Below are 27953 nucleotides of genomic sequence, written 5' to 3' on the forward strand. Positions count from 1 at the left end.
TGTAAGGATCAAAACAGGTAGTGCATGTTCGAGTGCTTGTTGCTAAGTCACTTCAGTCGTGTCCGACTCTGTGTGACCCCATAGACGGCAGCCCACCAGGCTCCCCCGTCCCTGGGATTCTCCAGGCAAGAACACTGGAGTGGGTTGCCATGTCCTTACTGATCTAACAAAGATGAGTTATACTTAATCAAAAGATGGAATGTTTACCCTGAGGAGGTTTATTAGTCTGTTTCACATCCCAGTTCTCTCCATTTATATGCTGATGGAGAGCTACTCTCACTGTGCAACCAGCTTGTTTATAACTGATAGATGGATGATGTGGGGTCAGAATAAAGGCAGGGAGAAGCCGCCACTATTCTTTTCCTCACACTGTCATCCCAACCCATCAGCTCCCTCTTCACAATATATCCAGAATATCCCAATCCAGAATCACACACACATGTGAAAATTAGGAAAGTATCTGAATGTTCATCAAAAGGAAAATGATTTAAGAGTGAACTTGTAATGGGGAACGTTAAACACAGGAGTTAAAAAAAAATGAGGTTGATATATTGAAACAAAAGCTTGAAGATATACTAAGCAGGCAAAATTGCAGATTATGGTTCAGCAAGATACACACACTAAACAGTTATTTCCTCTTGAAAGGGAGTGTAATTTTGGAGATAAGAGATGAGAGAATTCATTTTTTTAAGTGAGAATGTTTTGCAGTACTTTTGGTATATGAAAAATTAAAATGTAGGGGAAAAAGCGTTGGGTTAGAGGCGAGTTCTAGTCCTACTTCTGTGATTACACAGTCACTTAAACACTGTTGCAATTTTCTCATCTAGAAGATGATAACAGAATTGGCTTTATAGGATTGATGTCAGGATAAGTTACTGTGTTGTTATTGTTCAGTCGCTAAGTCGGTTCCCACTCTTTGTGGCCCCACGGACTGCAGAACGCCAGGCTTCCCTATCCTTCACTATCTCGTGGAGTTTGCTCAAACTTGTCCGTTGATTTGGTGATGCAATACAACCATCTCATCCTCTGGCACCCCTGTCTCCTCCTGACCTCAGTCTTTCCTAGCATCAGAGTCTTTTCCAGTGAGTTGGTTCTTCAAGTCCCATGGCCAAATATTGGAGCTTCAGCTTTATTGTTGGCCCTTCCAATAAATATTCAGGGTTGATTTCTTTTAGGATTGACTGGTTTGATCTCCTTGCCATCCAAGGGACTCTTCAAGAGTCTTCTCCAGCACCACAGTTCAAATGCTACTGTGTATGTGTATAAAGAGTACACCGTACACAGAGTACATCATGAGAAACGCTGGGCTGGATGAAGCACAAGCTGGAATCAAGATTGCTAGGAGAAACATCAATAACCTCAGATATCCAGATAACACCACCCTTATGGAAGAAAGTGAGGAACTAAAGAGCCTCTTGATGAAAGTGAAAGAGGAGAGTACAAAAGTTGGCTTAAAACTCAACATTCAGAAAGATCATGGTATCCGGTCCCATCACTTCATGGCAAATAGATGGGTCAAACAATAGAAACAGTGACAGACTTTATTTTCTTGGGCTCCAAAATCACTGCAGATGGCGACTGCAGCCATGAAATTAAAAAACGCTTGCTCCTTAGAATAAAAGCTATGACCAACCTAGACAGCATATTAAAAAGCAGAGACATTACTTTGTCAACAAAGGTCCTTCAAGTCAAAGCTATGGTTTTTCTAGTAGTCATGTATAGATGTGAGAGTTGGACTATAAAGAAAGCTGAGTGCTGAAGAATTGATGCTTTTGAACTGTGGTATTGAATAAGACTCTTGAGAGTCTCTTGAACTGCAAGGAGATCCAACCAGTCCATCCTAAAGGAAATCAGTCCTGAATATTCATTGGAAGGACTGATGTTGAAGCTGAAACTCCAATACTTTGGCCACTTGATGTGAAGAACTGACTCATTTGAAAAGACCCTGATGCTGGGAAAGATTGAAAGCAGGAGAAGGGGACAACAGAGGATGAGATGGTTGGATGGTATCACTGACTCGGTGAACATGAGTTTGAGCAAGCTCCGGGAGTTGGTGATGGACAGGGAGGCCTGGTGTGCTGCAGTCTATGGGGTTGCAAAGAGTTAGACACGACTGAGCAACTGAACTGAACTGAAGACATCAGATACCTTATGGGTGGAATAGAGACTAGCAGCCCACAGTGTTCAGTTTTTTTGGAAAGAATGAAATCATGTCTTGTGAAGTTTGGGTGGGGAGGGGCAAAGGCACTAAGGCTGGAAAGCACAAAGCCTGTTCCAAGACATGGGAGCAGCTCACTTGTGCTGGATTGTAGGCTGTGTATAGGAGAGTGGGCAGTGAGGCTGGAGGTGTAGGTTAGGTCTTGAATGCAAGGGAGAGCCCTGCAAGTTAGGTGGTCTGGGCTTATTTCAGCAGTCTTAGGTAGTCTTGAAGGCTTTTGAGCAGAGAAGTTTATTCAATTGGATTAGATTTGTAGAAAGTCAAGAATCTGCTCGCCCTGTAGGAAGACCATGTGGCAGATGGGAGACCCTTGTACCAGCCTGGCCTAATGATAGTGCCCCAAGACCAGGGGTTCTTAACCGTGGGCCATGTTGCCACTCAAAGATATTTGGCAGAATCTGCAATCATTGCCAGGTCTGGCAGGTGCTCCTCATAGCTAGTAGGTGGAGGCCAAGGGTGCGGCTAGACATCCTGTGATGCATAGGCCACCCATCGACACAGACAACAAAGACCCGTCTAGTCCCAAATGTCAATGGTGGTGAAGCTCGGAAATCCCGCCCTGGAGCCATGGAATGGACACCAAGGGGAGAAAGAGAGAGCTCAGGGACATTTCAGCCAGAGACCAGTCTGTCTCCTTTCATAGTCTTTATAATGCTTAAGTACTGGACACCCAGTTAATCAGGTATAAAGACCCAGACTTCCTTGTCTTGTTTTGCCCTTTCATTCCTTTACAAAATATTTATCTGGTGCTGTGATTCAGCAATGAACAAATCACCCATTCTCCAAGAACCTTACATTCTTATACAGATGATAGACATTAAACAAATAAATACATATCAAGTAGTGAGATATGCTACCAAGGAGTTCCTTTAAGGTGGAGCTTCTGTTACTACCACCACAAACCATTTACTCTGCATCTTGTATGTGCCAAAGCCCTGGGCCAGATGCTTTACAAATAGTATTTCTAATCTTTTTCACTATGCTGCAAGGCCAGCATAGTTATGCTCACATGACAAACAGTAGCTTAGAGAAGTTGAATATTTTCCCTAAGGTCAGTTACTATGGAGCTGAGCTGGGACTGGACACTGGATCCACCTAATAGTCAAAACATTTCCATTAGGTAACACTGACTTGAATGGGAGAAAAAAATCTGTGCCTTCTCACCCAAACTTAGCAAAGTGAAGTAGAAATGAAGTTTTTATTGGAGAGGCCTAGCTGGCCAGACCAATAAGACCCTGCCGCTGTCAGGGAGGGCACTGGGATTCTTACTCTTCTGTTCTATCCAGTCACACATACCATGCCTCCATGGAAGGGGCACCTCTTGACCATCCTCTGCAAAAAGTGAGATCTCTGATGTCTCCTTTTGTTTCTTTTTAATTGGTCTCTTTCTGCTTTTTCTCACCTTGGGCTATAAAAGTTCTTTGGATCATGTCTAATCTATACTGTGTGATTAACTAGCTCTTAATTAGTGCCAGGGATGACAGCATCCTTGGAAGGTAGTTGGTCGTAATGGGTGTGACATGAAACCTCAGCTGTGCCTTCCTCCTCCCAAGGAGGCTGGGCCTATGGCCCCTGCCACAACAAGGCTGCCCTGGTGGTTTGAGCATGTAGTATAAGGTCTGTGTTTCAAGGTTTCACAGAAATTGGTAGCCAGAATGTTGAGAGAGTGAAAAATTCAAGGTTTCGAAGTTGATTTGACTCAGGTTCAAAATCTAGCTCTTTCACGTAGTCACTATGCAAGTCACTTGACCCATGATAGCAGGTGTGCCTTGGGACTACTAGGAAACCCAGACTTGATTTGCAAATCTCAGTAAATCCCCAATTTATGGAAAACTCCAGAAGTGCCACTGGAATGGCCAACTGTACAGGGAATGCCCAAGCAGTTTCAGGAGCACAGCTTCCTCCAGATGCCAGAACAGGGTGGCGTAAGTTCAAAGTCCTACAGAGCCAGGTTAAATGCTAGCATCCTGTGACCTGCACATGTGAAACCCCTCTGTCCTTTTCTTGGTCTCTACCCAGAAGCCAAGCTGAGGATGAGCAACAGGAATGCATGGAAGCTGGAGCTGATGATGATGAAAGCAAGAATTTGCCTGTTATGTCAGCAATGCCACGGGCACAGTCTTGCCCAGGACCCCAGAAGTCCTGGCTGTCCCCAAACTGACTGGTAAGGCAGTCCCTCACAGCAGAGGCAGAAGGGAGGTGACAAGAGAAGTCTGGTAGGAGGCCTGAAAGGTTGGCTCTGGCTTTGGCTGTGACCCCGTCTGCCATTTTAGGCTGAGGAACCAGAGCAGATGTGTGAAAAGGTAAGGTGTGTAGACTTCAGTGTACTCTGGGTTGTGAGAATATTTTTCAATCTTGTCTGTAGGAAGTGGTTAGCAGTCCTTGGGATAAAAGGAATACTGTCAACTGAAAAATTGTATCAATTAGTTAAAATGTTTCAGTGAGGAAGGGAGGTATAGACACTATATGGAGAGCCCTAGTATTAAATGTACAGGGGAAAACTGGGCTTTTTAATTGGTATCTGAAGGGCTGAAGCAAACCAGGAGTATAAGTCACACACCTGAGGAAATGGATAGACCTGGGATGTTGCCTTTTGTACAGCCTACTTCAAATTTATTCTCAACTGGCTGGTGAAGTGATCAGGCTGATTTGTCAGTGGGATGTAGACACTAAGGTAACAGAGGGGGCAACCATAGGAAGCTGTGACCACGCAGGGAGTAATGGGATTACAGGAGACAGGTTGGGTTCATCAGAACTTGGAAGCTTGGAAGGGTGGCCCTGCAGAGCTGGGACTCAGATCCTGAGGCTTGCGGGCTGGGTGGTGCTGCCTGATATACTCTATTTCTGAGGGACCCAGTGAGGCTGGTTCTGGACGGAAAATACAGTGTGTTTCACTCACTGCCTTCCATTTGGCTTCTATGTAATACCTGGTACTTTATAGGCAATCAGATATTTTTTGAATGAATGAATAACTGAAGATATTCTCCAGTTCTGTCTGCTCCAGACACTCCTAAAACACTGACAGGCAAGGCCTGGGTGCTCTAGTACTCTGGGTTCCTTCTCCTGCCCAGCAGACTAGAGGGTAAGGTGGTTTGGAGAGTGGAGGCACTCGAAGAATTCCAGGAGTCCAGCAGCTGTATCCCAGTTTCCCTGATCACCACACACCCAGGAGTGGGAGTGTAAGGCCTCCTCAGACAGCCATTTTGCTTTTTTGCATTTCTTTTTCTTGGGGATGGTCTTGATTCCTGTCTCCTGTACAATGTCATGAACCTCCGTCCATAGTTCATCAGGCACTCTGTCTATCAGATCTAGTCCCTTAAATCTATTTCGCACTTCCACTGTATAGTCATAAGGCTGCAATGGCACAGGAACAGCTGATAGGAGCTATCCCACATCCAAGGCTAGGGGTGGCGGCCGAGAGGAGATACCCCACGTCCAAGGTAAAAGAAACCCAAGTAAGACTGTAGGCACTGAGAGAGGGCATCAGAGGGCAGACAGATTGAAACCACGATCACAGACAACTAACTAGCCAATCTGATCACATGGACCACAGCCTTGTCTAACTCAGTGAAACTAAACCATGCCCTGTGGGGCCACCCAAGACGGCCAGGTCATGGTGGAGAGGTCCGACAGAATGTGGTCCACTGGAGAAGGGAATGGAAAACCACTTCAGTATTCTTGTCTTGAGAACCCCATGAACAGTATGGAAAGGCAAAAAGATAGGACACTGAAAGATGAACTCTCCAGGTTGGTAGATGCCCAATATGCTACTGGAGATCAGTGGAGAAATAACTCCAGAAAGAATGAAGGGATGGAGCCAAAGCAAAAACAACACCCAATTCTGGATGGTACTGGTGATAGAAGCAAGGTCCAATGCTGTAAAGAGCAACATTGCATGGGAACCTGGAATATTAGGTCCATGAATCAAGGCAAATTGGAAGTGGTCAAACAGGAAATGGCAAGAGTGAACATCGACATTCTAGGAATCAGCGAACTACGATGGACTGGAATGGGTGAATTTGACTCAGATGATCATTATACCTACTACTGTGGGCAAAAATCCCTTAGAGGAAATGGAGTAGCCATCTTAGTCAACAAAACAGTTCAAAGTGCACTACTTGGATGCAATCTCAAAAACAACAGAAAGATCTCTGTTCATTTCCAAGGCAAACCATTCAATATCACAGTAATCCAAGTCTATGCCCCAACCAGTAATGCTGAAGAAGCTGAGTTGAATGGTTCAATGAAGACCTACAAGACCTTCTAGAACTAACACCCTGAAAAGATGTCCTTTTCACTATAGGGGACTGGAATGCAAAAGTAGGAAGTCAAGAAACACCTGGAGTAACAGGCAAATTTCGCCTTAGAGTACAGAATGAAGCAGGGCAAAGGCTAATATAGAGTTCTTCCAAGAGAATGCACTGGTCATAGCAAACACCCTCTTCCAACAACACAAGAGACGACTCTACACATGGACATCACCAGATGGTCAACACCAAAATCAGATTGATTATATTCTTTGCAGCCAAAGATGGAGAAGCTCTATACAGTCAGCAAAAACAAGACCGGGAGCTGACTGTGGCTCAGATCATGAACTTCTTATTGCCAAATTCAGACTTAAATTGAAGAAAGTGGGGAAAACCACTGGACCATTCAGGGCAGGACTCTTGGTGAAGCTTTTCTCACTCTGAGAGCACTGGTGAGGCTTTTCCCTCGTGTGGGGTTGTGGTGGGCTCTCAAGGGGGAGCCGTTGTTGAAGCTTTCCTCACACTGCCCACAACTGTGGGGCTCTCCTCAGCGTGGACTCACCATAAGTGATGAACTGGAAGCTGTTGTTGAATCTTTTCCCACAGACCGCACACTAATATGGCTTCTCCCCCATGTGGGTCCTCTGGGGAACAGTGAGGCTGCAGCTCTGGTTGAAGCTTTTCCCACATTCCCTACACTGGTAGGGTCTCTCTCCTGTGTGAGTTCTCAAGTGAGCATTGAGGCTGGAGCACTCGCTGAAGCCTTTCCCACACTCACTGCATTTGGGAGGTTTCTCTCTGGATTCTTTGGTGTCAAGCAAGATAAGAACTTTGACTAAAGCTTTTCCCACATTATGACATTTAGAATCCTTTTCCAGTTTGGGAACTGGGTGGTGGTGAGAGAGACAACTCTGAGATCAGTGAGAGCAGTTTTTCCCACACAGAAGATGTGTGCAGGTATCCTCCCAGTATGAAGCCTATAGGGGTTCATCCTCTGCTGGGATGCAGGTTTCTCCTTACTCTACGTGGAGAAGCTCCTTGTTGCCTTCCTGACACTGGCGTGCCTGCCCAGCCTCTTTTTAGCTCGGAGCACCCAGAGACTTACTGGGACCTCGGAAGAGGCTCATTAATTTCTTCTTCCTTTGTATCATCCCATTTCCAGTTCTCTTTTGTTCTTGATATCTCTGTCTTGCCTGCCTCTGTCCCATCTGCTGAGTCAGGCTCTTGTGCTTCATCCTTGATTTTTCTTCCCCAGTTGCTGGTGTCTTGTGGGCTTTCACTCTAGTCTCCCTTGTGGAAGAAGTCTTAGGCTTTTCCCTTGCCCTGCTTCCCTTACTATCTGGGGTCTCTGCGTGTTCTCTGATCCAGGCCAGTTGTCACTGGGGCAGAGCAGGACCATGGTTATCAAATCAGGGAGAGAGCAAGGCAGTGAGAGGTCAGGCCTCCCAGAGAAGGATCAGGGTGGGTAAAGAGCCATGTCATGATGTCAGTGGACAGAACAAGGGGACAACCCAAGAGAAACTCAGTGGACCACATAATTTTTCTAACATCTCCAGAAAAAAAGATTTTTAGGGAGAGTGGGAGTGCAAGGTGAAATGGAAACTTAAAGAGACAAAAGGTGTCAAACACAGCTCACCTGGGCCCCAGCACCTGTCTCCTGGTCTCTGAGATCCCTCTTCTGTGGAAGGTTCCCAGAGACCTTTGGAGTAAGCCAGGCTAGGGGAGAAAACAGCCACTGCCAGAGGGCAGTCTCCACATAACAGTCACAGAGCAGAGGTTGTAAGTGGGGTGCCAAAGCCTGCAGCCCCAGCAGCACCTGGCAGCGCACCAGAGATGCATATTCCTGGGCTCCACCTCAGATCTAAAGAATCAGCAGCTCTGGGGTGAGGCCTGGGGTTCTGTTTAACATGCCCTCCAGTGAGTCAGGTTTCAGGACCACTGCCATAGCCAATTGCCTGTCTCTGTATTAAAAAGTTTCTTTTACTAGATCCCTCCTGACACAATAGCTTTTTTAAAATAAAAAGTTTTTTTTTTCATTTTAAAGAAATATGTGCATGGTATATATATATAGCGGGGGGAGAGAATGTTTCCTTGCCCAACCACCCAGAGATAATCATAATGCTCTTAAAAATACCACAGGAACTCAATCCTTTTATTTTTTCAGACCAAGAGAATGAATTATTTCTCAGACCCCCACCTTCAAGAATAGTACAAAGGAAATGGTACATTTTGCTAACTTACTAGCGGAACTTCAGAGGACACTCAGAGTTCGGTGACCCCTGGGGAGGCTTCACCACCTGGGATCTGAGCCACCTGCGGGCACAGCAAGCTGTCAGAGCCGAACGTGGAACATGATGAGTCCTGTCCCCTTTACTCAGACCCCTGAGCCTCAGAAATCAGACACCAAAGAGCACAGATGTTCCCAAGGATTCAAAGTAAAATAAATTCTAAACAGCAAGGTTTTCAGAGATACTGATAGTGTATTCACTTCGCTTGAAAAATACAAAAGCAGGTAAACTCAGAAGGTTTTCCATTTCATCAACAGAAGCTTGCCTTTTTAAACCGCATGAAGACACAGTGTTTTTCTCTAGGATCTGAGTTACATAAAGATGAGGTGGCTTTAAAAAATTACTTACTTAATAACCTGTAATGACAGTTTTGAATTAAGCAGAAAAGGCAGCAGTAGCCTTCAGCTAATCTAGAAATGTATGCAGCCAAAGTGCTTCACAGAAGGAGACTTACAAAGACAGACCCTTGGCTGGCTATGCAGTGGCATATCGTGCCTAGTCACTCAGTCGTGTCCGACTCTTTGTGACCCTATGAACAGTAGCCCACCAGGCTCCTCTGTTCTTGGGATTCTCCAGGCAAGAATACTGGAGTGGGTTGCCATTTCCTTCTCCAGTGACATATTACACAGCCCTAAAAACAGACCAAGGAGTGATACTTTGTAGACTGGAAACATAAATGAGAGAGGCTAGAAACAAAAGGTCATGTATTGTAGGATTCTTCCTGTAAAATGTCCAAATCAGGCAAATCCATAGAGAGAGAATGAGGAGCAACTCCTTAATGAGCATGGGGTTTATTTGGGAGAGGTGGAGGGGGAGGGAGTGAAAACTGTTTTGAAACACACTAGAGGTGATCATAGTACAACCTTGTGACTGTACTAAATGCAGCTGAATGGTTCACTTGAGATGACTAATTTTACATTAGGTGATTAATTTCACCTCAATTAATTTTAGTTAAATTTTTGATTAAAATTTTCCTAAAACACTAAGACAAATTTCAAAAAAAAGAGCCATGGAAGAAAAAAAGTAGAAGAAATGTATTTAGGAAGAAATTAAGCTAGATGGAGAAGGGGGTTATGTTTTCAAGTTCATGAAGAACTGCTTTGCAGAAGGTGAGGTCAACATGCTTTAATAATACCTGATTCAGAGGCAGTAATATTAAACTGTAATAAAAAAATTAAGTTAACACACAAAGGATCCCTGCCCCCATTTTAAGTGCTAGTACCATCAACTAAAATTTGAAGTATTGATTTTTGGATGTATCTCCAAGGCATTTAACCTGGAGGCCAGGGTCCAACTCCAGCTCAGACCTGCACTTTCCAGTAGATGATTGTCCCTCCCACCCCAGGGGAGGGCGGAGGCTCCTGCTTAAGCTTCTGACTGCCCCCACGGTCTCTGGGCTGAGCTCTGTGACCCCTTCACAGTCCATTCCCCTGGATGAACCCCCTGTTCAGGTGTCTGTTGTTTAGTCACTAAGTCAAGTCCAACTCTTTTGGGGTGGGATCTCAGTGATTCTCTGTTGCCCCCAAGAGAGCTGTCTCATCGATGGGCATTTTCAGATCCTTCCCCGATTCCAGGACCTGGGGACAGACCCCATCATCTGTCACTACAAATTCCTGCCTAAAGTGACAGAGGAGAGATGATGAGAGGCAGCTGGAGTCTCACTTCTACTTCCTGCTTCCCTTTCCCTCCCTAAGGGGTTTCAAAGAGCTGTTTTAACGCTTACATTCCTGTGTTGTTGTCATTCACATGAAGCGTCTGGTTCTGAGGTGGTGCTGGACAGTAGGGAGAGATGGTCCATACATAAGTGGCAAGGGGTCTAGGATGACTGTGATAACAGAGGGATTCTGCCTTGCTTAGTCTCCTCTCCAAACTCTGACTTCATACAGATGCTCTCCTGCACTTCTACATCCAGCCTAGTTACTATCAACAGTCGCCCAACCATGGATTTTATATTAATCTCCCCCATTTCTGATGCATCGTCACCACACTGCTCCTCCCTCCAAGTTATGTCAGAACCTCTCAACCCTCAATCTTATGAAATTTTATCTACAACCCCATCCCCCAACTCTTCCTCCTACAGCTGGTATGCACATCCGCCTCCTCCCTGGAAAACACAAGCACATCCCAATCCAGCCATGCAGACTCAGAGCGCCAGTGGGCTGCCTCCTGCTCCAGACACAGTCACACTCAGGCTAGCCCTCCCCTGACCCACAACTGAAGCCTTCATGTTACTTTTCCTTTTCCTATGCCTTTCACACCACCCCCTTCTTCTGAAATATACGAGAATGTTACACTGATCAGATCTCAGACTGAATCTTTCCCGCCACATGCGGGCATCATGTGAAACTCATTACTGTTTCAAACTGACCACTTAATCCAGACAGCAGGGACTGGCTCTAGTGTGACTTTGTTTAGTGTACAACACATGGCACATTCCTTCAAGGAACCTTCTAGCAAGAGAGATTAGATTTAAATTCACCGACATCTCTAATTTTCCTGACCTGCTGAGTGAAGAATTGTTCTTTCGCTGGCCTTGTTTTGGAGAACTCTGATGAGTGTTTTACCACTTTAATTAGTGACTCTAAGCATTCACTGAATATATGAATGTCTAAGTTATTTCAGCAAATGAGAAATTTGAGAAATTTTTCCCATTGATGAAGGACATAAGATCAATGCAATATAGCTATTAATAATACTCTCTGGGCAGCAGATGAATTCTGGAATTTCTCAACTAAGCACCTCTCCAGTAACTGGATTCCTGTGCTGCTCACACCAACTTCTTCATGACAAAAACCACAGGGTTCTGACTGCCTTTTCTTACCTGTTGCCTGGCTGCTCTCTGTACATCCTCAACCAGAGCCACAACTTTCTCACCATTCTCTGGGCACTGCTCCCTCATCCAGCTCTGAACCTTTTCTGGCAGAAACTGCTCCATAACCAGCAGCTCTAGGATTTGCTCTTCTGAGTGTGTCTTAGGCCTCAGCCTGGAGAAGGCAATGGCAACCCACTCCAGTACTCTTGCCTGGAAAATCCCATGGATGGAGGAGCCTGGTAGGCTGCAGTCCATGGGGTCGCTAAGAGTCGGACACGACTGAGCGACTTCACTTTCACTTTTCACTTTCATGCATTGGAGAAGGAAATGGCAACCCACTCCAGTATTCTTGCCTGGAGAATCTCAGGGACGGGGGAGCCTGGTGGGCTGCCGTCTACGGGGTCACACAGAGTCGGACACGACTGAAGCAACTTAGCAGCAGCAGTAGCAGTAGGCCTCAGCCACTGACAGCAGAGTTCTCAGAGTTTGCTAAAACCTTTATGGGGACCAGCTACCTTCTCATGGGGACCAGGTGCTCCTCACCTCCACTTCCTGGAAGCAACACTGCCCAAAGTGCTGATGGCAAGCTTCATAGTCGGGGCTCTGGCTTGCCATGCAGGGCTGATTGCTGTCCTGTGTGGAGTCCTTGCTTGAGGATGGTTGTGCCTGGGGGCTCTTTACTGCAGTCATGCTTTGCTTCAACCTGCTTGGTTCACTGGCTGTTACTACCATCCTGCAGTTCAGATTCCATCTCTTATCACTGGGAAGCAGGTCTCCTGGATACCAGTGAAATGTGTCTTTCTAGAATCAGAGACCTGAGCCTGTCATAGATGGGCAGACCCAGACTCATAGTTGAAAAAGGCTCAACTTTGAAGCGAGGCTGAGAAGAATAGAAGAAAAGACAACATAAAATCACCCCCTCTTCCTTCACTCTAGTTCTTACTGTTTATTTCTGTCCTTTCCTTTACTCCTTCTCCAATCCAAGCCAAGGAGCCAAAGCACCAAAAATATCAGAAAGCATCCTTTTCTTGCTAGCCTGATTTCTGTGGATAAATTCCCCAAATGGTTCCTCAGTGTTATCCATCTGTCCCTACTCATGCTCCCCACATGCCTATGGCTTGTCCCTGTCCTGCCTACTCCCAGAAGCTTGGATCCAGCTTCCCAATTCCTCATTTTCTTAGGAGGGAAAAGTATTAACCTCTTCATTAATATCACACCCTCCTCCCACCACCACCACCACTACACACACAGTGTGGATAAGAAATGCATTTATTTTCCAGCATTCCTTCCCCACTTTGGACAGAAGCATCTTTCTCCCTTTGTGAAAAAGTCCCTCTCTATTCCACTGCCTCTGGTGGGGCTATTCATTACAGTACCCTTCCTCCAACCCCAGGAGTGGGCAACTCACATAGGCTGGGCCTGTCAGAATTCCCTGGGATTTTACATACAGCTGGGGTGAGAAAAATTCCAAATTTCCTGGAAATTGCTAAATTGGGAGGATGTAAGATAGAAGCTTTCTACAATTATGTGCCACTTTCCATTCCACTCCTCCTCCAAAGGCCCAAGTCTGTTTCAGTTCAGTTCAGTTCAGTCGCTCAGTCATGTCCGACTCTTCGCGACCCCATGAATCGCAGCACGCCAGGCCTCCCTGTCCATCACCAACTAGTAAAAAACGGATTCAGGTTGCCTTTCTTCCAAAGCACTGTACTGTGAGCAGTGCTTTTTAACGAAGGAGCATCACCGAGCATAGTCTCTCAGCAGCAAGGCCAGGACTAGAAAGTATACTCCTTGCCTTACACCTTTCCATACACCCCACACCTTCTCTCGATGAAGAATAATTCAATGAATGCCACTCTAGTTCCATGCAGAAGGCAGAGCCTGCACTCTGATTCCTAATATCCCATTCATAGTTCATTTAAAAATACTCCTCTCTCAAAAATGTGTTTCTCTCTGGCCACACCCAAAACGCTCAGCGGAAAGTACAATGAGGATGTGGAGTCTGGCCGATTAACTTTTCACTCGTCATCCAGGATGGCCCCCTGAGTACTCCTGGTGCACTCGGTGCTGGGTTAGGACCTGCGGCTGAAGACTAGGAAACAAGACCACAGACCGCCACTGCACTAGCGGAGGCAGAGTCACTGGCCGGAGGGAGTCTGCGGTCGAGCACAGGGACTGGGACAGTCCTGGCCCAACCGCCTCTGCAACGACTGCCAGCGAAGAGCCCCGGGACGCCAGGAAGCTGAGCGATCACGGGTAGACGCACCCGCGACTCCCCAGACTCGCTCAGCCTCCGGGCCGGAAGTCGGCGCCCAGAGCGCGGGCTCGGATAGGTCCACTGCGCTTGCTCGCGAGTCGTGGAAACGGACTGCAACTCCCTACTTGCACTGCGACAGCGGCCAGCATCGGTAGACTCAGAAGCCAATAGGCGAGCTAGGACGCTTCCGAGGAGCCAATCCCTCTGCGCAGGAGGCGGGCCCTCCCGTGACGGAATTCCACAGCAGCTCGTGGGAGTGTCCGCGACAAGAGGCTTCTGCCCCGCCCCCAGCCGTGGCTCCCGGGTCCCCAGAGAGGTGAGTCGCGTGCAGGTGGGCGCGGGTTGCAGGGCTGTCGATCGCGCTGCCGTCGCAGGCGCCACCCCCAGCTCGTACAGGCCACGTAATCGAGCCACGCGCCAGAGTGCTGCAGCTTGGCCGAGCTCCGGCCAGCTAGGGCGCGAAGCCCGGCGTCCTCAGAGGCCGGAGCAGCTGGGCCTCGGTGCTTCGGGGGCGGGCAGCCGGCGCGCCTCCGTGAACTTTGCTCGCCCGCAGGAGGTTTCCGCTAACTACCAAGCCTCGGTGTGCGCCGGGGCACGCCTGGGCTCGCCCTGTAACGCCCGGCGAGATGCTGGAGGTCGGCCTGAGGAGGATGCGAGAGAGGTGGTGTAGGCTACCTGGATGACAATCTAAAGTTTTCCCAGGAATTCCTGCCAGCTCATTTGTTTCCGTTGCGCATTTCCCCTGAGACCTGTTGTGCTTGTCGCTAAAATGCAAGCAATATTTTCCCCAGTTTCCTTTTAGGACATTATGACTTTTCGCCTTTGCAAGACATTTCAAGACGCTGGCAGGAAAACAAAAACTTCCCACTCCCAGGGACTGTGTTGTCGTCAGAAGTTTGGGCTCAAGGCCAGCGAACGAGGAGCCTCTGTCTGCATCCTTTCCTTTCCAACATCCTCAGAGGACCTTCGTTTCTAGCATCTTTCTAGTATTCAGGGCCATGGTCCCGAAGGCTTGACCTGTTTACAAGGAGAGAGAAGCTGGCTCCTGAGCCCAAAAATGGCGGCTAAGATGGAGATAACTTTGAGCTCGCAGTCCCATATTCAGGCTTTCTCCAAGCAGGAGAGACATATAATAGCAAAGCTAGAAGAAAAACGGGAACCCGCTCTGCAAGAAGACTGGCCCGATCCCGAGCTCTCCCGCCAGAGTTTTAGACGGTTTTGTTATCAAGAGGCGTCTGGACCCCAGGAGGCACTCTCCCACCTCCGGCAGCTGTGCCGTCAGTGGCTGCAGCCCGAGGTGCACACCAAGGAGCAGATTTTGGAGCTGTTGGTGCTGGAGCAGTTCCTGAATATCCTGCCCGCGGAGATCCAGGCTCGGGCCAGGCATCGATGTCCAGTTAGCAGCAAGGAGATCGTGACCCTTGTGGAAGATTTTCATCGAGCAGCCAAGGGACCAAAGCAGTGGGTAAGGCGGGTGCTTTCTTGTCGTCCCCAGGATTTCTTTTTCATCTGGTTCGTGTTTGGTCTCTGGACCCTTCCCTAGAGAGAGGAGTCCAGAATTTCAAACGTTGCTTCTGGCCTCTGTTTGGAACCCTACCCCCCTCACCCCTGCTGGGACGGGAGGTGTAACAAGTTTTCAGAAAACACAGCCACAGGCACTCCAGTGAGAAAGTAGAGCTCTTGAATCTTTGCTGACAGATCTCCCCCAACCCATCCCTCTTGAAGCTTTCCTACAATCAAGATTCTTAGTAGACAAGAGTCATACTGTTGGTAGGAATTTGATCTGGGGGGCATTTTGCTAGCTCTTGTCCCAGCATATTGCCTTTGACTCAGGGAACTCCAGCTCAATTGGCCAGTATGCCTTCCAACCCCCACCCCCAAGTTAGACCCCAGTAGGGGCCTAGGGAGGAAGCAGTTAGGGAACAGGGTTAGCGCAGTTCTCTTAGAGCCATATCACTATTTAGATTTCCTTAATCAAGAGTGTCTTGGGCAGAATAATTTATAGATAAGGGTGATTTTTCAGAGAAGGCAATGGCACACCACTCCAGTACTCTTGCCTGGAAAATCCCATGGACGGAGGAGCCTGGTAGGCTGCAGTCCGTGGGGTCCCTAAGAGTCAGACACGACTGAGCGACTTCACTTTCACTTTTCACTTTCATGCATTGGAGAAGGAAATGGCAACCCACTCCGGTGTTCTTGCCTGGAGAATCCCAGGAACGGGGGAGCCTGGTGGGCTGCCGTCTCTGGGGTCGCACAGAGTCAGACACGACTGAAGCGACTTAGCAGCAAGGGTGGTTTTTAATGCCTCTTCCCATACTGCTTCCTAATCCTACAGAGCCTGTTTCCAGCAGAAGCAGGGCAGTATAGGGTAGGAACCTGCTGGATGGGTGTCGTGGTTGACCCTGATATTTGTGCCTGCTCTCTGATGATTTTGACCCAGACCTTGAAAAGGGGCCAAGATGTGGGGACATTTACTCAGGAAGTATCGGCTGATTTGGAGCAGGTTCCTTTTGGTCATTCTATATATCCTTCCCTTTGCTTCCTTTGAGAGTTTCAGCAGTCTCTATCAAGATTGACACCTACCCCCCCAGACCCCACCCTCCCTGGACATTATCAGAAATTTCCAGGGAACAACAGTCATTACAGAGCAGTGAAAGGTCAAGCTGCCCTCAGTCAGTCCTCCAGTTGTTCTCTAATGTGAGGGACTTGTTCCTAGGTGGCTGTTTGTATGGAGGGCCAGAAGGTGCTTTTGGAGAAAACTGGATCCCAGCTGGGAGAACAGGAACTGCCAGACTTTCAACCACAAACTCCCAGGAGATATCCCAGGGAGGAGACATTCCAGGCAGGATCTCAGGATCAGCGGAGTCCCCCTCATTGGGAAAAATCCCTGCTCCTCCAGGAACCAACCTCCAGATTGGCTGAGACAGGTAAACACTCTGTGTGTCTTCTCTTCCTCTCATCAGCGCTTCATCTCTATCAAAGCATCTCAGGGTTCTGAAAAGCCACAGATTAGCTATTGAGCTTTTCTTCAATATTGTATGGAGCAATATGGAGCAAGCATCTGGAGAAAAGACACTTGCTCCATGGTATGTAATAGTAGATCTTGATTCCCTAACAAACTCCATTAATTAGAATTGAGGTAATACTATATGTAAGTGTGCTGTTACCGTTTTCTTCTCATGACTCTTTGACAGTCCAGTACACAGAGGATTGTTTTAGTGCCTGCTTTTCTGTCCCTTTCAGAGCTGCTGATCAGTTCAGTTGCTCAGTCATGTCCTACTCTTTGCGACCCCATGGACTGCAGGACACCAGGCTTCCTTGTCCATCACCAACTTCCAACTCTCAGAGCTTGCTCAAACTCATGTCTATTGAGTCGATGATGCCATAGTGAAGATAAATTCACATATGACCACTGATGAACTTCCATTCAAGCTGTGGCTGAGTTTCATCACTTAAAACGGCCCCGTGTTTAGAAAGGCCCTAAACAAGGTTCTGCTCATTAGAGCAAAAAGACTCTCTTGGCATTATTTTCTGCCCCTTCCTCCTCCTGTGACGTTAATGAAACACTTTGATTTGATTATTCTCAAAACTCAGGAATGGAGACCTAGGGCATCCAGCAAGAAGGCTCTGTGGTCCAGGCTGAGGTTCTGCCCCATAACCTGGCCTTCATGATCCTGAAGAAAGTTGACCATATGTACTCCCTTCTGCCTTAGCAGAGGCAGCTGGGTTGCATGCTGTCTATATCTCCTTTTATTTGATTCCAGAGTGGATGAAGTCTCATGCTCAAGGTTCACCCATGTTATAGCAGTGTGCTTCCCTGGTGGTTCAAATGGTACCTGCCTGCAATGCAGAGAATCTGCCTGCAATGCAGGAGATCCGGGTTCGATCCCTGGGTCAGGAAGATCCCCTGGAGAAGGGGATAGCTACCCACTCCAATATTCTTACCTCGGGAATCCCATGGACAAAGGTGCCTGGCGGGCTACAGTCCCTGGGGTTGTAAATAGTTGGACACAACTGAGCTATTAACATATTCAGCATGTGTCAGTACTTCATTCCTTTTTAGGGCTGAATGATATTCCACTCTGTGGGCATTTTGTTTGTTTTCAGTTGATAGACACTTGTGTTGTTTCCACTTTTTAGCTGATATGAATAATATTGCTGTGAACATTTGTGTACAAGTTTTCGTGCGGGTGTCTGTTTTCATTTCTCTTGGGTCTATACCAAGAGAAATTCCAGTACCAATTCCAGGAGTGGAATTGCTGGGTCCTATGGTGAAAGTGCGGAGAAGGCAATGGCACCCCACTCCAGTACTCTTGCCTGGAGAATCCCATGGACGGAGAAGCCTGGTAGGCTGCAGTCCATGGAGTCGCTAAGAGTCGGACACGACTGAGCGACTTCACTTTCACCTTTCACTTTCATGCACTGGAGAAGGAAATGGCAACCCACTCCAGTGTTCTTGCATGGAGAATCCCAGAGACGAGGGAGCCTGGTGGGCTGCTGTCTGTGGGGTCGCACAGGGTCGGACATGACTGAAGCGACTTAGCAGCAGCAGCAGCATGGTGAAAGTGACAGTGAAAGTCGCTCAGTTGTGTCCTACTCTTTGTGACCCTATGGACTACACAGGCCATGGAATTGTCTAGGCCAGAATACTGGAGTGGGTAGCCTTTCCCTTCTCCAGGGGATCTTCTCAACCCAGGAATCGAACCCAGGTCTCCCACATTGCAGGCAGATTCTTTACCAGCTGAGCCTCAAGGGAAGCCCAGGTCCTGTGGTAACTCTCTGTTTAACTTTTTGATGTTGGACTTTTCCGAGATGGCTGCACTATTTTATTTCCAGCAGTCTGTGAGGATTCCAGTTTCTCTACATCCTGTTGACACTTGTTACTGTTGGTGCTTTTGATTATATCCATTCTATTAGGTGTGAAATGGAGTCTCTTGGAGCTTTTGAATTATTTCCCTCATGACTACTGCTGCTGAGCATCTTTTTGTGTGCCTATTGGCCAATTGTATTAATATATCTTCTTTGGAGAAATGTCATTTCAGATCCTTTGCTCATTTTTAAACTAGGTTGGTCTTTTTATTGTTGTTACAAAAGTTCTTTACATAATCTGGACACCAGACTCTCATATATAATTTTCAAATGTTTTCTCCCATTCTGTGGATTATCTTTTTACTTTCTTGATAGTATCCTTTGAAGCACAAATGTTTTAAATGTTGAGGAGATCCAGTTTATCTTTTTGTTTGCTTGTACTTTTGGTGACATATCTAAAATACTGTTGCCTAATCCAATGTCACAAAGACTTACACCTTTGTTCTATTCAAAGAGAGAGATTTAGCTGTTACATGTATGTCTTTGATCCATTTTGACTTAATTTTTGTGTTGTGAGTCAGGGTCCAACTTCATTCTTTTATGTATAGAAATCCAGTTGTTCCAGCGCCACTTGTTGAAAAGACATCTTTACCCCCACTGAATTACCATGACAACCTTGTTGAAAAGCAATTGACCATAATTGTGTGGGCTGCTTTTTAAATCTTAAAGTTAAATAAAAATTCAGTTTCTCAGTCACACAAGCCATGTTCCAAGTACTCAGTAGCCACATGTGGCTAGTGGCTGCCATGTTGAATAGGTCTTCCACATGGCAGGAATCCTCCAACTTGCCCACAGGCCACTCAAACTCATTTCTCTCCTAATCCTTAATCCTGGTAGTCAGAAGTTATAGAGTTTCTGTAATGAGAGTACCTGACTGGCCCATATCCCAGTTGACATATGCTATCTGTCAACCTTGTAATGAGCAAAAACACCACACTCACTAGATTTATCATTATTTGAAGAGAGAGTGGTGGTCAGTGTCCATATAAGTGAGGGTGTATTTGTAGTGTTGAAGTTTCTGATGGGCTTGCTTCCCCCTATTTCTCCTTTCCTAAACCTTTTCCCAAACGTAGGAAGGAGGCAGGGGTTGGAGAACATGGTCCCTAACTTTAGTATAAGTCAAATACCCCCAGGCTCCCCCTGTTACCTGCAGACTTCCAGGCCCTACCTCCAGAGCTTCTGACCCAGCAGCTGTGGGGAAGCAGGGCAGCCTGTTTGGTTGACAGGTGCCCCAGATGAATCTAATGTGAGCAGCCCAGTGGAGAACCGCACTTCTAGAAACTTTGTGTGCATTCAGAGCTCTTTTGCTGAGGTTCTTTCTTCGAAGCCCAGAAATGAAGCATATTCTTTCTAATTGTAGAGACCCCCAGGACGAAAAGTGACAACAAGGAGAATCCACAGCAAGAAGGGGCTAAAGGGGCAAAGCCATGTGTGTTGTCAGTGGGCAGACCGAAAGGGAGTGGCCTGCAGAGTCCCGAACCCAGAGGGGCAAGTCTGAGTGAGCCCCGGCTATCCCAGAGGCAGTTCAGCACCCCCAGCGCCCAGAAGCCCTTTGCTCACTACCAGAGACATTGCAGGGAACTGGAGTACATCGGTGCCCCTCTGAAAAGCCACCCACTGAGAGAGCTGAAGAAGAGCAAGGGGAGTAGAAGGAGCCTGAGCAACCACCTGCAGCGTCTCAGTCACCAGCCGGCCCGCTCGGCCAAGAAACCTTACAAATGTGATGAATGTGGGAAAAGCTTCACGTGGAATTCAGAGCTGAAAAGGCACCAGCGAGTCCACACGGGGGAGAGGCCCTACACTTGCGGAGAGTGTGGGAACTGCTTTGGCCGGCAATCCACCCTGAAGCTGCACCAGCGGATCCACACGGGGGAGAAGCCATACCAGTGTGGTCAGTGTGGGAAAAGCTTTCGCCAGAGCTCCAACCTTCACCAGCATCACAGGCTTCACCACGGGGACTGAGGGCAGGCAGGCCTGGGTCCTCGCTGTTCACAAGGGAGGTACTTGCATTCCTCCTTCCCCTTGCTCGCGTGTAAATCACAGATTTACGAGGAAGAAAGCAAGGGGTGCCTGTCCAGGAGGAGGCTGAAGGGGACCTGACATGTCTGGTGATGGGGAAGAAGTGGCAGGTCTGGGCCTTGGGTCAGAGAGCACTGAGGTGTCGGGTGGAGAGCGGGGAGTCCCACTGAGGGAGAATCAGGACAATCCTGCAGGTGTGCCCCACACCTTGATGTTAACTCTCCCCCTGCTGCTTTATTTATCCTGTAACTATGTTCAAGGATAAATCTTACATATAGTTATGCGTTTGCTTCCATACCTGACAATCTTTATCATGCGCATACTCTTTTAATAAAAATGAGTGATCTGCAAGAATTTCAAAGCAGAAGTTCACTGGAATGTAAATTCCCTAATATTCTTCCTGTCATTCCTGGCTGTTCATAACAAAGACGCGTGAAGTGGAAGTGTGGATCTGCTTGTGTGAGGAGGGGTCTTCAAGTATTGGTGGTGTTAACAAAATAAACACACATATACACGCACTGAGGGATCTTTTTATATCAAAGCACTTTTGATTTGGTGAAATAAAATCATGGCTGCCATAGCCCCCACCCGTAGCGATAGAGAGAAGCTACCAGAAGTAAGACTGCCAAGGAGACGCAAAGGGAGTCCTTCCTAGTGTCTTTTCTCACTCAGGCCAGTAGCTTTAAGCACAACAAAATGATTGGAATGATGAAAATATTCTAAATCCAAATTATTTCAGAACATGTACTAAAAATCACTGACACGTTCATTAATTTTACGACATGTAAATTATGTCTCAGTTAAGTTTCCAAGAATGACAAAAGGTGGCAGTATGTTGAATGCAAGAGGACAAAACATTTTGTCTGTTGGGCTAAGAGATAATTAATGGGAGCCCAGTGGTCTGCCCCATCATTTTTGGTGGCCCTTCAGACTAGTCTGAGGTCCCCTTCCCAACAATTACATCAGCCTTGTTGGGAGGACAGGAGCAGTGTGTTTTCAGCAGTGGAAGGGAGGCCAGAGCCACAAAAACCTGCGAGAGGCACAGTCTCAGGAAATGGCAGAGCCCAGGAGGTGACGCTGCAGAGAGCTGCATAGTTCATATGAAATGGGGCTGTCCAGGCTAAAGACAGTGTTCAGAAGAAGAGTTTTCAGGTGTTTGTTTTATCTTTTGCTTCGCAGGTGGGCTGTCCTATTGCTGTGTCTCCTCGTGGTGGAAAGGCTGAGGGAGTTCTGTGGGATCTCTCTTGAGGGCACTAATCCCATTCATGAGGGCTCCATCCTCGTGACCTACCTCCTAAGACCATCATGTTGGGGGTTAGGTTTTCAGCACAGGAATTAGGGGAAACACAGACATTCAGATCACAGCACCTAGTGTGCATGAAATTTGGCTTTGGGCAGACCTAGACTCAACCCCAGCTTTAGTTCCCCTTTCAAACCTGTTTCTTCAACTTTATAAAGTTTAAATGCAAGGATCCGAGGTATTTGCCTCCATCATGGTGGATGCCCCTGCACTCGAAGGCAAAAGTCTCCATGGGGCATAAATGCCTCACCCATTAAGAGACCCAGACCCCTCAGGGTGGCTCTGAGGTCTGGTCCAGCCACTATGGCAGTGTGGACCAGTGGGCACGGCTGCCTCTGGCAGAACTGACCAACAGAAAAAGTGGGAGGTGATCAACTGTCCCATACTCTTTACAAACCTTTTCAAAAATCACAGCATCTTACTGGAGGAAAAACCAAGATTCTCCAAACTGCCTGTTGCATAGTTTCTTTTTCCACACCCTGATGAGCTGTCATCTGAGCTCTTGTTAGAAATTTTCATGGACAGGGGAACTCATCATACGGTGCAACATTTTATTTGGAGGGGCATCCTAGTTGCTTTAAGTTCTAAGAAGCTGGACTTCCAGCCACTCAGGCTTGTGCACCTGGAGCCCTGGTTGCTTCTGTGAATACCTTGGAGAGGGGATGGGCTGGTGCAGAGGTCCAGGAAGGAGGGGGCTCATGTTACAGACCCACAGGAAGGCTCCACAAACATCGGTCCATCTGAACTCCTGAATGCACGGAAGAAGTCCACCAGCGCAATGTGTCTTCAGGGTACCTCAGTGACACAGACACCTCCAGAGCACATGCCTCTGTGTGTCCACTTCTGAGGCATTTACCACACTGTGCAGGATGATTTCCTGGGAAACAGGCTCTCTTCTGGAAGAGATGATAAGAGTCCTCTCTGATCCAGGATTGTGAGAATCGGAGGTCAAGGATCACACCAGAAATCAGACACATGCCTTCAGAGGGAGAAACCAGAGCTAAGGAGAAAATTCTGATGGAGAAGTTTGCTTCTAAAGAGCTAAGGACTCATGGGGGCTCCCCTGGTGGTCCAGTGGTTAAGACTTCACCCTCCCAATGCAGGGGGCCTGGGTTGGATCCCTGGTCAAGGAACCAGATCCTGCATGCCACTAAGACCGGGTGCAGCCAAAATAAATAAATAAAAATAAACGTTAAAAAAAATAAGAATAAAGAGTAAGGGGTGGGCGGAGTCGGTGGGGGCAACTAGTTAGATCCCAAAGGACTGTTCACCCTGAGTCTGCTGAGGAGCTGAGTGGGAAGTGCTCCCCCGCAGCATATTCATGCACCTGCTCCTCTTTCATCTTGATTTCCTGTTCAGTCTGGAGCCTTGCCCCAAACCCCAGGGAAAACTCTCCTATGCTCAGTCCTTTGAAACTATAAGACACTTTCCCCTTGCAACAGGTGGGTTTTACTCAAGGAAATAGTGCCTAAACCAGGACACATGTCTTTTCAGTATTTTTAAAAATCCTTTTGGGAACTGCATTCTTATATTAACATCTGGTTTATTTAATTTTTAGTTTGGTTGCATACTATTGAGAAAATTGCAATGCACATAGATCAGTAGTTGCGAATGTTAATGGTTCTAATAGCTCATCTTACAAGATACTCTGCACAGAAAAGGCAAAAGCAGCTTTACTATCAGGTCTGCACAAAAATACAAAAATATGTCATGCTGATAGCATAAATTATTTTTATGTCTCTGATACATTATTTTGTATATTACGTTGAAATATTTTACAGCAGCTTTAAAATACTTATTTCAATTTTTTTTAATTCAAAGACAATTTTTTCAGTTGAGATATAATTTATATACCATAACTTCATTCTTTTTTGAAAATATTTTATTTACTTATTTGGCATCGCTGGGTCTTAATTGTAGCACGTGACATCTTGAGTCTTCATTGCAGCAAGTGAACTCTTAGTTGCAACATGTGGGATCTAGTTCCCTGACCAGGGTTTGAACCTGGACCCCCTCCTTTGGGAGCATGAAGTCATAGCCATTGGACCACAGGGAAGCCCCCAAATTGATCCCTTTAAAGTACAAAGTTCAGTGGGTTTTTTAAAAAAAATTATAGTCACAAAGTTGTACAACCAGATCCATGTCCTTGAGAGACACAAAAGTTGCTTCTTCACAGGGAGTTAGCTAATCACACACATGTTGCTGCAGTTGAACTTGACCAGGAGACAGCCTGGGACAATAAGATCAGCACTGGGGGAGGCTGAAGAGCCCGGGTCCATTTCCAGTGCTGCAGGCAGCCACTTACTGAGCTCTCCGATGCTCGCACCTCAGTTGCCTTATCAGTAAAATGAGGGTCTAAACAGAATGCTCCCTAGTTTTATTTTCAGGTCTACTCTGAGCTGCCCATCAAACCTCAAAAATTTGGTTCTTTCTTGGACCAAAATAAAGGTGACCCTCAGCTCAATGGTGTAGATTCTTGTTGGAGGCCTTGGACACAGGATCCCCAGGGAAGAGAAAGCAGAGGTGTAACATCCCAAGGAGAAGAGTTTACTACCCACCTTGTGTTCACTCTCTGGGTCTCTGGCCCTTCTCACTCAGGATCCTGGTTCCTGGGCTGTCACTGCAAATCCTCCATCCGGGTTGCTGCCTCTTGTCACCCTCTGGGTGTGACACTGAACCCATGTGGATCTCTTAGGATGGGCCAGAGTGTTCCAGCTCCAGGAGCTTCAGCATCTGCTCCTGCGTGGGCATCTCTGGCCTTAGCCACTGATGGCACAGTCTCTGGAGGTGACTAAGAGCCTCTCTGGCCCAGTTGCCTTATCCTGGCAGAGGGGCCTAATGCACTGACAGGAGTCTTTCAGGACCACGATGGTGGGCTTGTAGGTTGGACTCCTGCCCCCAGGTGGTTTCTTTTATCAGGAGGCTCTCCAGTCCGGGGGAATGGAATTCCAGGGCATCAGAGTTTGCAACCATCTTATGGCTCAGGGGATAGCCTCATACCACTTGGGACTGAACCTGGTCTCTCTGTAAGGTGTGCTTGGGCATCTGGGTTCTCCCATTTCTGGCTGTTTTTCACCAAAAACAGTACAAGTGAGCAGGAAAAGCTTACTATACATGGGGTCAGCTGACACATTAGCTAAGACCTTTGCAGAGTTCTCCATTAGGACCCTGTGCCCTTTCCATAAGCCTCCAATCATGTCGTCAAGTCAGTGTTTAGCTGTCAGCTTGTCTTGCTGGACAGGTGCAACCTCTCTCATAGCATAACATACCTCTTCTCTATCGCACTGAACACAGCTATGCTGTCCCCCTCATTTTTGATTAACAATTTCCCTAGAAAGCTTAGAGAAACTGTAAACTCATGAGAGGCAAGCTTTCTCTCTACAAAGCCACCAACCACCAAGTCACCTAAACCAGAAACTTCCGAGTCATCTCTGACTCCCTGCTCTCTCACTCCACCAAATCATCACTTTTTCCTCCTCAATCTGTCTTGAAGCCACACCATCTTCCTCATTCCCATGACCCCTCCTTCAGACCCTCATCTTTCACTCACTCTGTTGCAGTAATCTCCTGAGTGTCTGTCATCTCCGGGCTTGTGCTAATCTGCAGCATCTGGCTACAGTCAACCCCACAACGTTGAAACCCTGTCCTTGCCTTCCTGTCAGTCCAGGCCAGTGCTGTTGGATAAGGGTGGATACAGAAGAAGTTAGATTTGAGATACAGGTTTGAGGTAGAATTCACAGGACTTGATGATTGAAAGTTTAAGGCACAAAGGAAGGAGTATTGGTTGGTAGCATGAGCAATTGTATGCACATGGCGCCAGGTACTAGAGGCAAACAGATCAAAGACTAAAAGCGTGAGTTTGGTTTTGGATATCTGGGGTTTTTTTGCTTTTTGTTTTTTAAATTTTATTGGCGTATAGTTAATTAACAATGTGTTAGTTTCAAGTGTATAGCAAAGTGATTCAGTTATACATCTGCATATATTCATTCTTTTTCAGATTCTCTTCTCAAATAGATTTTCACAGAATATTGAGTAGAGTTCTCTGTGCTATACAGTTGGTCCTTGTTGGTTACCTATTTTATATACAGTAATGTGTGTACGCTCATCCCAAGCTCCTGATTTACTGCCGCACCCCCCCACAAACTTTGGTAACCATAAGTTTATTTTTTACATCTGTGAGTATGTAAAATTTTTTTTTCTTTTCTTTTTATTTATTTTCTAAATAAGTTCATTTGTATCATTTTTTTTAAAAAATTAGGTTCCACATATGAGTAATATATGATATTTGCCTTTCTCTGACTTACTTCACTTAGTATGCCAATCTCTAGGTCCATCCATGTTGTTGCAAATGGCATCATTTCATTTTTACGGCAGAGTAGTATTCCACTGGGCATGTGTTTTGATGCCTCAGAGACCCCAAAGGAAGATCTTTTATTGGCAGTTGAATACAGGGATTTAGGGTGCAGGACACAGGAAAAATTGGGGCTAGACATAAAGGGAGGTATTTGTAGTCATGGAAGCAGGGAACCATGCATGCAGGTGATCCCAGGATACACTCAAACCAGAAGCATGTTAGAAGTCATCTGGGAGCACACAGAAGTCATGCAAGACTGGCATTAATTCTAGATAGAAGTGTCAACTTTTAAAACAACACACAACTTAAAAGTTGTGGATCAAGTTTATTCAGTGTCTTACTGAGGACTACAGCTGGGGAAACAGCCTCTCAGCTCTGAGAAACTGTTCTGGAGAAATTAGAGGTGAGGTCACGATATATGTGATTTTAACACAGGGGTATGCAGCACACCCCTTCTTAGAAGGTACTATTAATTCAAAAGGAACAGATATCTTAAATGTTTTTAGTGTTTTTCTAAGTACGGTAAGATATAAGAATTTGGATTCATAGAATTTTCTCCTAAAAATGTCTTAATTATCTGAAGGTTTGTTCTGCCAGTTTCCCCATAGCCGAGTGCCCAATTCCTGATCTCCACCCTGAATTCCTTTCATGGCTTGTTGAAAGTCATTGACTACCCTGTCTAAACACTCAAGATTTGTAGCACTGGACAGGCAGCAACACTCCTTAGCTGGCAGAAGATACCATACCCAGGGCAAGTGAGGTCAAAGTATGCCTTTGACAACTCAGGCAGGGCGAACCCGTAACTTCGCGTTGCCAAAACGGTGTTAGGGCCAGGGAGGTGGCATCAGGCTCCTTCTCCCGTCCCCTGGGCAGTCGGCGCCTAGTCGTGCGAGATCCGGGGTCGGGGGTGACGGACAGTCACACCCGCCTAACCCTCTCGCTGGGGCCTGGGCACCATGAACCTCGGCAAACACTCTCACCCGGCCGCCCAGCCCCTGCAGAGGCCTCCTCTCCCTGGGTAGTAGGGGTTGGCCGGGAGCCAGGCAAAGCGCCCACTGACCCTGCAGCTCCCCACACTTTGGCTGCTCTGCTACTGCTAAGTCGCTTCAGTCGTGTCCTACTCTGTACGACCCCATAGACGGCAGCCCACCAGGCTCCCCCGTCCCTGGGATTCTCCATGCAAGAACACTGGAGTGGGTTGCCATTTCCTTCTCCAATGCATGAAAGTGAAAAGTGAAAGTGAAGTCGCTCAGTCGTGTCCGACCCTCAGCGACCCCATGGACTGCAGCCTTCCAGGCTCCTCCATCCATGGAATTTTCCAGGCAAAAGTACTGAAGTGGCGTGCCATTGCCTTCTTGGCTGCTCTACGAGCGCGAAAATGCACCGCCCAAATAGAGCGCCGGAAGTAAGCGCACGACGTCCGGTTCCCAGCCTGTGGGCCGCTCTAGCGCGTCTCGCCTCGTTGGTATTCCCACCGCCCTGCACGGCTCGAGTCAAAGGCCGCAAGATTGTTCCGAGCCCGCGCAAACCCACGTGCGAACCCCACTTCGCGAGTCTTGCCTCTAGTCCTTGCTCCAGGTGGAGGCCCACGC

General features: G+C 47.1%; 2 protein-coding genes across 4 annotated transcripts; one reads left to right on the plus strand and one right to left on the minus strand.

Moving 5' to 3' along the window:
• Positions 1-4967: 4967 nt before the first annotated feature.
• ZSCAN32 (zinc finger and SCAN domain containing 32) lies at positions 4968-7864 on the minus strand. Its single transcript, XM_024985454.1, is given in 6 exon segments — positions 4968-5086; positions 6869-7263; positions 7265-7319; positions 7322-7481; positions 7483-7746; positions 7802-7864. Coding segments are annotated over 6 exon segments (1056 nt in total).
• Positions 7865-14087: 6223 nt separating this feature from the next.
• On the plus strand, positions 14088-21061 carry ZNF174 (zinc finger protein 174). Of its 3 annotated transcripts, XM_005224432.5 has the most exons (4): positions 14088-15284; positions 16536-16746; positions 17063-17074; positions 17208-20042. In XM_005224432.5, exons 1-4 carry the CDS (start codon positions 14877-14879, stop codon positions 17273-17275), a joined length of 699 nt encoding a protein of 232 aa, XP_005224489.1. In that variant the 5' UTR covers positions 14088-14876; the 3' UTR covers positions 17276-20042.
• Positions 21062-27953: the final 6892 nt, after the last annotated feature.

The sequence above is a fragment of the Bos taurus genome, chromosome 25 (assembly GCF_002263795.3).
Source record: "Bos taurus isolate L1 Dominette 01449 registration number 42190680 breed Hereford chromosome 25, ARS-UCD2.0, whole genome shotgun sequence".
Taxonomy (NCBI): Eukaryota; Metazoa; Chordata; class Mammalia; order Artiodactyla; family Bovidae; genus Bos; species Bos taurus.